The sequence below is a fragment of the Arachis hypogaea genome, chromosome 9, assembly GCF_003086295.3.
Source record: "Arachis hypogaea cultivar Tifrunner chromosome 9, arahy.Tifrunner.gnm2.J5K5, whole genome shotgun sequence".
Classification (NCBI taxonomy): domain Eukaryota; kingdom Viridiplantae; phylum Streptophyta; class Magnoliopsida; order Fabales; family Fabaceae; genus Arachis; species Arachis hypogaea.
In genome coordinates this window covers 94,391,240-94,401,897 of record NC_092044.1, presented here as the reverse complement: position 1 = coordinate 94,401,897, position 10,658 = coordinate 94,391,240, and the positions used below count along the sequence as shown (strand labels likewise).

Genomic DNA, 10,658 nt, shown 5'->3' with positions numbered 1-10,658 from the left:
GGCCGTCCACGCGTGCGCGTGGAGTGCGCGTGCGCGTGGCCTTGTTTTCATCCCAAAGTTGATTTTTGAGTTTTAAAAGCCAAATTTCATACTTCTAAGCCTCCGATCTCACCACTTATATCTTAAATCATTATGATATGCCTAGCTATTAGAAAAGGGCTAGTGAATGAGGTAACTTGCGAGTGAAGCAAGGGGAAAATTGAACAATCAATGAGGATCATTGATGATTATGTGAGATGTGGAGGATGGTGGTGGAAGTGCTTGTTATGCCATTGGCCGAAGGGCCATAATTGTTTATGAATTGGCTGGTTCTGGATTGAACCGTGAGCCGGAATAGCTGTGTATGCTATGAATATTGGCTGGTTATGGATTTAACCGTGAGCCGGATGGCTGATATGGATGTTGATCCATGGATGAGAATTCATGCATGTCTATGCTGAATTATTGATAATTGTGATTTGCACTTCCACTATCTGAGATACGAGTTTCCCAGGGTAGTAGCAGTGGCTAGCCACCACGTGCTCCAGGTTGAGACTTGATACTCTGTTGACCCTATGTCGTAAGTGTGGCCGGGCACTGTGAAAGACCCGGATGAGCTCGCCCCCGTAAATATTCACCAGTGAGGGTGATGGATATAGATCATGATTATGATCAAGTTTATGACGAGTATAACTCGAGTTGGGGATGCATGACAGAGGGACAGTCCAATGGTTAGCGACCAGGACTTGTCGGGTTGGCTCTATAACCGACAAGATGATATCATCAGCCACTAGGGACAGGCATTCATCATATGCATACTATATGAATTGTTTGAGATTTCCTATTTGACTGCATATTACTTGCTAATTGTCTAAATGCCTTACTTGTTCCTAATTGTATATTTCTTGCTTGATATAACTGTGTTTGCTACATTATACTCCTGTTGGTGGTTGGGAGGTCTGAAGGAATTGGAAAGGGAAGTGTTAGTTAGACTGAAGAATCCTTAGTCAGATGCCCTTTATGGTTTAGCTTGTTTATAAGCTTTGATATTATCTGGAGGAAGTTCTGGGATTGCCTTTGGCTTTCCTCCATTATTATGTATTATATATGTGGAAGCTGTTACCATGCTGGGGACCTCTGGTTCTCACCCATGCGGATTTTGTGGTTTTCAGATGCAGGACGTGAGGTTTCTCGCTGAGGCATGCTGGAGACTTCTAGATTTGCGAAGATCCTTTGTCCTCGGGGCTATGTTTCGGTTTATATGTTTTGCTTAGACACTTTTACCTCCATTAAATAATACAACTGTGATGACTCCTCCTACGGGAGAATTTTGGAGAATAGGTTTTATGTATTGGTGTCCCTTTGGGTTTCCTTGGGGTTTTCCTTATTTTTATCATATGTATATATTGTTATGCTCGGACCGGTTATCTTCGCAACCAGATCTTGAGTCTTGATATTCCTGTTTTTGACACTCCTTTGTATATATATAATCACGCGTTGGTTATCCTTGTTCGTTACGTTATCGATCGGAGTGTTACGCTTTCGAGTTGCGGTTTTTGTTTACCCCTTTTTTCTACAAAGGCTCCTAGTTATAATCAATCATTCATACTACTATATGTACTAAACTTTTATTTTAGAAGTCATAATACCTTGCCATCTTTGACTTATGACTTAAGCATAAGACTCTGTGTGGTGGGGTTTTACATCAAACACATTACACATCCCTTTTTCTCTGAATCTTGTCCTTGTTCTTCTTTTATATCAGCCTGAGATATTTCATATTTCTCAAACACTCTACAGAATAAGGAGAGAAATCATCACACACAACCATATTTTCAATTCCCAAAGTTGTATACCAATTTTATCTACTCTATTAGTCTTTGGGATTCACATAGTTATTAGACACGGTCACTTTCTTCTCCTCCAACTCTTTTGCAAGCACTTGTATGGAATCAGAAACCTCTGCTCTGTACACATAGAACCTTGAAACAAATAGGAAGAAAATAAGGTTGAGGAAATTCAGCAATGCAAAAAATGCATAGTAGTAATCAAGATGTGACTCATTCAAGTTGTTCAATATCCACCCTCTATGACCATGTTCCTGAGTAACCCGTGCCACGGTTGATAAAAGGAAAGAGCTTATGAAATTCCCAACTCCTAATGTAACAGAGGAATATGCAGTCCCAAGGCTCTTCATGTTCTCCGGTGCCTGATCGTAGAAGAACTCGATTTTCGCAACCTCCAAGAAGGCGTCGGCGGTTCCCATGAGTATGAACTGTGGAAGCAAAATGAATATGCTTAAAGGAACCTGTGCACCACTTTCTATAACACCATGATTTCTTGCAACCTTAAGCCTATAATTCTCAGTGATTGATGCAACGGTCATGACCAAGATGTGTAAAACAATGCCAATTCCCATTCTTTGAAGGAGCCTGATCCCTCTTGGGTTCTTGGTGAACCTTCTTATAATCCGCACAAAGACACGGTCGTAGAGGACGATGCAGGTGAGCAAAGAGATCGTCACGAATGCGCCTAAGCTCGCCGGGGGAATCTTGAAGCTTCCGACGTGTCTGTCAAGGGTGGTTCCTTGCTTCACAAACAATGTGTTTACCTGAGCCATCATTGTGCTTGGAACAAATGTTGCCATCAAAATTGGAACCATCTTTAGCATTTGCTTTGTTTCTTCTACTTGTGTCACAGTGCATAGCTTCCATGGATTGTTGGTTGAACTTGTTTTCACACAAGCCTTGTCAAGGAACCTTCATTTACATACATTATTTATTTTGTAACCACATCAGAGTTGCATGTATAGAAAAACATATGTTACTCTTATATTAACTTTTACTCAAACATATAAAAAAGTTCCAGTTTTGTCTAAAACAATATTTTGGCTACATTTGTATATATTTTTCTGTTTTAGACGCAGCATTCGGCATATGTGATAAGACACAAGTACGTAACAGAATGGCACAAAGATGTTTTTGTAACTTGAGACAAGAATTAAACAATGCATTAATAAATATATTTTGTATTCTATGTTAATTTAAAAAGTAGAGACAAAAAAAAATAATTTTTTTTGTCCGTTTATTTTTATATTTTCGCCGTGTCTTAACAATTTAAATGCAGTTTAAGTGTTGGATTAATAAAAAATTCAAATACATTTAGTTTCATTTCTTAAAGGGGAGTCTTGGAGTAACAGTTGAGTTGTCTCTATGTAAGTTCAAAATCACACATTCAAGTCGTGAAAATAGTCACTTATATAATTATCTAGTTTCGTTTTTTGTAAAAGATAATTTAATATACAAATATACAAGACAAAATAGTAACGCAGAAAGTAAAGTAAAAAATATTGTACCTCAAATTTGGGGTGGAATCAATCCGATAAGTCCCTTTCTTTGCATACTCCTCCACATCAAGTTCATAGAATTCTTTAGTATCTTTAGGAATAGGCACATTCCATTTACTGAAAGAAGCAACTATGACCCTAGCCATTCTAGTGAAGGTACTCCCTGCAGGCACCTTGTGCCTATAAAAGGGTGTCCCTGACAAGAATATCATGATTGAAACTAAAAGGCCAAGTGTTGGAAGTGCATAACCAAGGCTCCAACCTACATTGTCTTGAATATAGACCAACACAGTGTTTGCAAAGAGTGTCCCAAAGAAGATGCTGAACATCCACCAGTTGAAGAAGGATAGCTTGTGGAGCTTCTCCTTTGGATGAAAGTCATCAAATTGGTCAGCACCAATGGTGGAGATGTTGGGCTTTGTTCCACCTGTTCCAACTGCTAGAGTGTAGAGTGCACCATAGAACACTGCTAGTTGGAGTGTGGACGCTTTGCCACATTTTGTTATGTCTTTGTCAAAGCATTGTGGCGGTTTTAGGCTTGGAAGGGAAACTGCTAGTGTTAGCAGACACATGCCCTGCCACCAATGCAAAACATACATTGATTAACAAATATGGTTAATGATCTCACTAGCCATACTTCTTCAATTTTATAGTATATTTTGCTAATTTTGTTAATTAATTAATAATAGCACTATTGTTAATTAATTCAGAGCGATTCAACAATCTGCAAAATTTATGGTGGAAAAGCCAATCCGGACACTAAAACTTGAGGAAGGATGTTGCAACTTGCAACCTCGTAAAGCACAGGAGCTACCATCTCATGAATTTTATATATTAATTTAAATTAATTGCAAGTTGTTATTAATATAACTACTAGTTTAGTAAAACATAGCCTACCATGACATTGCACAATCTTCTCAAATAAATAAAGCACTAACAGACAGAGTGACAGTGAGATATACTACTACTGGAACTTCCATTACAATATAATATATATTATGTAATTGAAATAATAATGCATGAAGGGATTGGCTTACCGTGGTAGATAAGTTACTTAGCACTTTAATTTTCTACCTAATAATGTGGGTTCATAAAGCAGTTTATTTTTCCTAACCTTTTCTCTTTCATATACTTCTTGTTATTTATCTCTATAGTGTGCTTCAAGTGATTACTACAGGCTACAGCCCCACAAACCCACCATCATCACTCGTGCTAGAACTTGAACGATATATATATATATATATATATATCAGTGGCAGATCCAAAAATTTTATAAGAGAGGGCTAAATTAAATACAAAATAAATTAAAATAATATAATAAAAAATCAACAAAATATAATTATATATATATATCAGTGGCAGATCCAGAAATTTTATAAGAGAGGGCCAAATTAAATACAAAATAAATTAAAATAATATAATAAAAAATCAACAAAATATAATTTATAGTATATAGGTCAAAATTAATAATTATATTATATAGAAATTAACATTCAACTACATACTTTAAAATTTTGATATTTTTAAATTTGTTATGTGATATTTCATATAACTAAAATATCAATTTATCATTTGAAATAAATTTTAAAGTGTTCTTTTTTCAATATATACAATCATATAATCTGTTAAAAATTTATATTTTATCTTATTTTAAAATCTTATTTTAATAATTTTTATTATTTAAAAAATCTATTTAATTATTACTATTGCCATAGAAAGAATCAAAATAAAAAATTTTTTATAGTCGTTACTTTTTACATTAATATAAATTTATATTTTTAATAACTTTTTAATTATTTATATATTTATACGTTTTTTAACTTATTTGTTAATTGCTACTAATATATTATAATACACATTATAATTTATACATATTAAATTTTTAACATGTAAATTTTTTTAGTGTGTTAATATACTAAAATATATTTAATTTATAATATATATATATATTAATTATATAATAATAATAAACTAATAATATTAATTTTTTTAAAAAAATGGGGGACCATGGCCGGCCCCGTAAATCCACCAGTGATATATATATATATATATATATTCGACTATATTAAGTGTATCTTAAAATTGACTACCACTATAAAATATATGTTAAAATATAAATTAATTACACATTAAAATAAATTAAATTAGACATATATTTATACATAAATATATTATTGATTTATTTTAGTGTACAAATAGCATATATATTATTTATTTTAGTATAACTATATTATAGTGGCTATAGTGTTTCGAAAATTATTGCTAAAATTAGAGTAGTGGTTTTTAAAAAATGTTACTTAAAAATAAGCATTACCAGAATATAAAAAAACATGTGACTTTAATATTATCAATACTTATATAATCATCTTAGCTATGGTAACATAATCAGAGTAGAATTCACCTCTATATATCATCGAAAATGACTGCATATATGTTGTTACAAAAGCGTGACACTAAGAAAAACCACAACACGATCATGAAAAGAGAGGTCCACTAGCTAGCAAAGCAAATCATGGGCATGAAAAGAATGCCACATATTATGTTAATTTTGTACCAAACCAATTATTGACCGTGACATTTTCCTACTACATGCATTTCTTTTAGTTATCACCACTGTCACGGGTCAAATTGCTACGCTTTTGCACTATTTATTTATGTCCCAATCAACAAGTCCTGTTAAAATTTTGCTATACTTCTGGCAAGTTTTCTGGAAAAAAAATTAGAATCTAATTTTAATATACTATCATTCTAAACTAATTCTATAGGTATATTCAATCATATAATGATATACTAGTAAAAAATAACTTTTTTTTATATTAATCACGTGAATGATTATTTAAAATAACAGATATAATTGTATAACTATATAAAACGTTTTACGCCATCAATGCATCAAAATTAAACTCAAAATTATTAGAAATAAATATTATCTACGTAAAAGTCTAATCTAATATTATTGTATTTTTCATTTATTGGATTTAAAAAAATACTTAAAATTGGATATAGACATTTTTTTTCCTAAATATATATGTACCCAAACTGCATTGTTTTAGTGACATCTATTTTATTAAAAAAAATTTTAATAAGCTTCACAACATTAAGAAGGAGAGTGATTTTGTCGCTCTTTAATTAATAACATCATTTTTCATTTTATATTATTCTCAAATTATGTTTAGTAAATGTTTTATGAAAAATAAAATAATGTAAAATGAAAACTAATTTTAAAAATCACCTTGCCATTAATTATACTATATTATTATTGTACATATTCATGAAGATATACACCATATGATAACAGTTTTCATTGGTCATCTAATGGCAATAAGTCAAGGTTGGGGTTGTGTGAATGCATGGTTGAGCTTGAAGATTCTTTTGTTTATCTTTTTTAGCTAACTAATAAAAAATGGATGAATTAGTGTATTATTGGTCCCTTGACAGCTACAGCCCCCCCTTAATAACTCCCTTCCGCCAATATTTTGGTCAAAGTCTTCTTTTCACAAATCTAAACATGTTACCCTATTTAGTTTGGTTGGGTCCTTGATTGTTTGTTGACAGATTTCTAAGATCATACTAAATCTTTTTTAATTAACTAATCTAGTTAGTATCTAATTAGTGATATATTTCTAAGATCTTATTAGTTTTTCTTTTTTTTAAAGAAAAAAAAAGATAATTTTGGACGGTTAGTTTGTCAACTTAATAAAAAAAAGTAGTTAACTTTTAATTTATTGTAAATATTTGAAATTATGCATAAAATATCTTAGGAACTATAAATTAACTCTTTGTAATATTAATGATATATCACAAGTAATTTAATTTCAACAATAGAGATTTCATTTGGTAATTAGGGAAAAAAATGTCTTTGCATTGTATGTATATTTGAGAGAAAAATTGTTTCTAGAAAGCCATACTATATTATTGTAAACTTAAATGCATTATTATGGATAAAGCACAACGACTTTTTGAGCATTATAATTAAGGGTAAATGGGTAATTAGCACTACATACTGTCAAAATATGCACACAATCAAGTAGTAAACAAATCAATTAATTTCTTGGGGACATTATGGATTCATTCAACTTGTTTGACTATGAGGAGTCAACAAATCAAAAAGCTAAGATAATCATATGTGTAGTAGTGATAGGGAGTAGAATATTCTAACATACAACAACAAATATAAAGAAACTTCATCAAAGGAAGTTAAAACAATAAGATTCACTTTTTTTTATTATTATTATTTGGACACTTACCGAGAGATAAATGGTAGAGGCAATAACAAAAGTCCAATAGCGGCCAAGATGAGCATCGGCAATATAGGCACCTAAAATGGGTGTGATCCAACTTGTCCCAACCCAATTTGTTACATTGTTTGAAGATTTAACTGTGCCTTGGTGAAGCTTTGTTGTCAAATACAGGATCAAGTTTGATGATATCCCATAATAAGCCATTCTTTCAAACACCTCATATACTGCATCCATTTTAACCCATGCACAATATTTCAGTGCTAAGTAAGGTTTCTAAATATATATATAATGATTAGATAATTAGGCATTATGTACCACTAAGATTCACAACGAACTCGGTAAATTTCATCTATTTAATTTGAGTGGAATCGGTTTATTATTACAGGAGTAAAACTCTATTTAGAGCCGGTTTTTTTTATTTGTTATTGAAAGAAATAAGTGCCAAATTATAACTTGAATTAACTAAAGTGTTGGTATAATATCATATGATTTTAAGAACATGCATTATAGGTTTTATAACAATTAAATTAAAAGTATATTGGTGAGTATTTAAAATTAACCGGCGTCAGTTTTAATATGGATAATATAAATCAAGAAAAAAAGGAAAAAAATGATACTGTATTTAAAATAAAATATTATTTCAAGAACCCTTTTTATTATTATAAAATGGATCAGTGTCCCATTCTGAGAATTTCATACAGTGCCTTTATCCATGTACGCCGGAGTCAGAAAAATAATCCATATATAGTTGAACTTTCACCTCTGAGGATCTTATCCGGATCATATCTTTAGTTTAAGTGTTAGACAAACTATTCTTTTAAGCAAATAAATTGGTACTATATATAATTAATATAATGTTCACATTTCAAAATTCATTAGATGTTCAACGGAGAGCAACCATCCCATATATCCATACATCCAATTTAGAGAAACTTAGAAACCAGCAAACTAAGAGTCTAAGACAGTATGTAAAATTAGAAAGTTTTTAAGTGTTTCGGTATATATACTAGTATTTCAGTAATTTTTAATTATTAATTTTAATTATAAAAAATATATAATATATATAATTAAGATCATCCGTTAAAATTTATGAGCAATATATATATAAATTTTTTTTTTTAAGATTAAAAGCACACTCACATAATATATAGATATATATAGATTTTTATTAATTAAATATGCATAATGATATCAAATTTAATATTAGCTAACATATACGATAAGTATTTTAAATGCAGTAAAAATAATTTTAAATTTTATACTTTTCTCTAACAGAAAAAGAACTTAGCATTAACTATTTTAAAGATATTTTGTTAATAAATTTCTTCGTTTAATTGTGCAAAGCCAATTGAAGGCGTAAATGCAAAAGCTAGGCAGCAGTACAAGAGAAAGGGAATGGTAATCTATGCCTAAGTGTATCGTAGGGTTGAACTGTATAAAAAGCTGCGATAAGTCGTATAACCTAGTTTTACATTTATTAATTATACAGTAACCTCTGACTGAAGTCAATGGATATTATCAAGTATCAACCGCAGGGGAGAGAAAAAAAACACTCACATGGCTTCTATTATTAATTTACTTTACTATATTATTAGATATGCAATCATGTAACCAATAATAATACTTTAAAATAAGCCAAAAAAATGTTCAATGTTCATTACTTTTATGATTCGAATAAGTTTGGCATGATTAAAAAGTCATGAGACCCTATAAGTAGGTCTGCATCAACATACATATTGGAGTTGCAGAGAAAGGTGCAGATTATGAACGGTTTTTGAAAAATACAGACCCATTACTTCTCATAATAATTAATGGTTGGTAATTGGTATAATTTTCAAAACAAAGAAAAATGCACGTTATTAGTAGCAACAAGAAAGAAATGGAAGATGCAGAAGAGAAAAGAACAATCACTACTCTGTCCCACATTTTAAGAGACATGAAAAAGAAACTACGTCCTAGTTGATAAAATGAGCAATTAAACTTTTTATTAATCTATAAAAGTTGCAAGTTTTTATAATGAGAGGGGAAATTAAAGGGGAGTTACCAACAACAAAGGAGCAAGCTTTCCAACCACCACTTTTGGATCTAAGAGCAGGTTTTCCTTTAATATTCACTGTTCCATCTTGTGTGTACTCCTCACTCCCAACACTTCCTTCTTCCATAGTCATAATTGTTTGATTGAGAGTGGAGATATGAGAATGAGAGAACTACTCTGTGTTACTCTGCTCTCAAATTTGATGAAACTAGGTACCATTTATAGACCTCACTTTGAGGATACACTTCTTATGGCCCCATCTTTTTATTACCCTTTTCTCATTTAATTTTGCGTCTCTTTTCCCCCTTTTTCTATTTTTGCTTTTTCTATTTATTGTATATGTGAGATTAGATGGATATTAGATATTCCTTTGATTTTGGTTAAGCCAAAGGGTATCTTTGACTGAATGTCTTTTTTTTTTTTTTAAGTCGGTATAAATACAACGGAATAATAATTTCCTAGATAGGTCATGACTTAAGCATTTACTAATTACTATCATGTTATTTAGTTTGAAATTTTTAATTATTTCCTACAATACACAATAATTGCCAGTTGTAAGTTGTGTCATCTAAAGTCACGCTTATAACCTTTTGTAGACAAGTTTGTGTTCGGAAGAGTTTAGGTACTCTGATCTATTTTACCACAATGTGTAATATATGTTCTTAAATAAAAAATATAAAATATTTCAATAATAGTTGAATATGTGAATAAATGGAATGATTTTTGTAAAAGAAATTTTAATTAATGTAATTAATATTGGAATAGACTATCATTTTGTTTCTTAAAAAGATTTTATTTTTTTACAAAATAAATCCTACAAAAACAAAATGAAATCTTAATCCTTCAAAGATTATTTCTATCAGGCGAAATATAATGAATATAGATAATATATTCTATGAAATGATAGATACCAAATTTTGACATGATTTTTTAAAATTTATTTAAAAAAATGATATATTTACATATTCTAAATTTAAAAATTTTATGTTAATTCTTTTAGGCTAATGGCAAAATTTTTTAAAAAACATGAAAAGGATAGAAGTTGATTTTTTCTCAA

General features: G+C 30.7%; 1 protein-coding gene across 1 annotated transcript; it reads right to left on the bottom strand.

The window, feature by feature from the left end:
* Positions 1–1,595: 1,595 nt before the first annotated feature.
* On the bottom strand, positions 1,596–9,933 carry LOC112711250 (protein NRT1/ PTR FAMILY 5.2). The gene is made up of 4 exons (XM_025763853.3): positions 9,611–9,933; positions 7,573–7,790; positions 3,335–3,900; positions 1,596–2,738 (listed from the first exon to the last, which is right to left on the bottom strand). The coding sequence occupies exons 1-4, from the start codon at positions 9,732–9,734 to the stop codon at positions 1,853–1,855; spliced, it is 1,794 nt and encodes a 597-aa protein (XP_025619638.1). The 5' UTR covers positions 9,735–9,933; the 3' UTR covers positions 1,596–1,852.
* Positions 9,934–10,658: the final 725 nt, after the last annotated feature.

Bases quoted from the DNA above. Each gene is read 5' to 3' on its own strand.
- LOC112711250 (XM_025763853.3), bottom strand. From the start codon at position 9,734: ATGACTATGGAAGAAGGAAGTGTTGGGAGTGAGGAGTACACACAAGAT. The intron at 7,791-9,610 runs GTAACTCCCCTT...AAATGGATGCAG, and splicing joins AGCTTGCTCCTTTGTTGTTG to TATATGAGGTGTTTGAAAGA. The intron at 3,901-7,572 runs GTAAGTGTCCAA...CATTGGTGGCAG, and splicing joins CCTCTACCATTTATCTCTCG to GGCATGTGTCTGCTAACACT.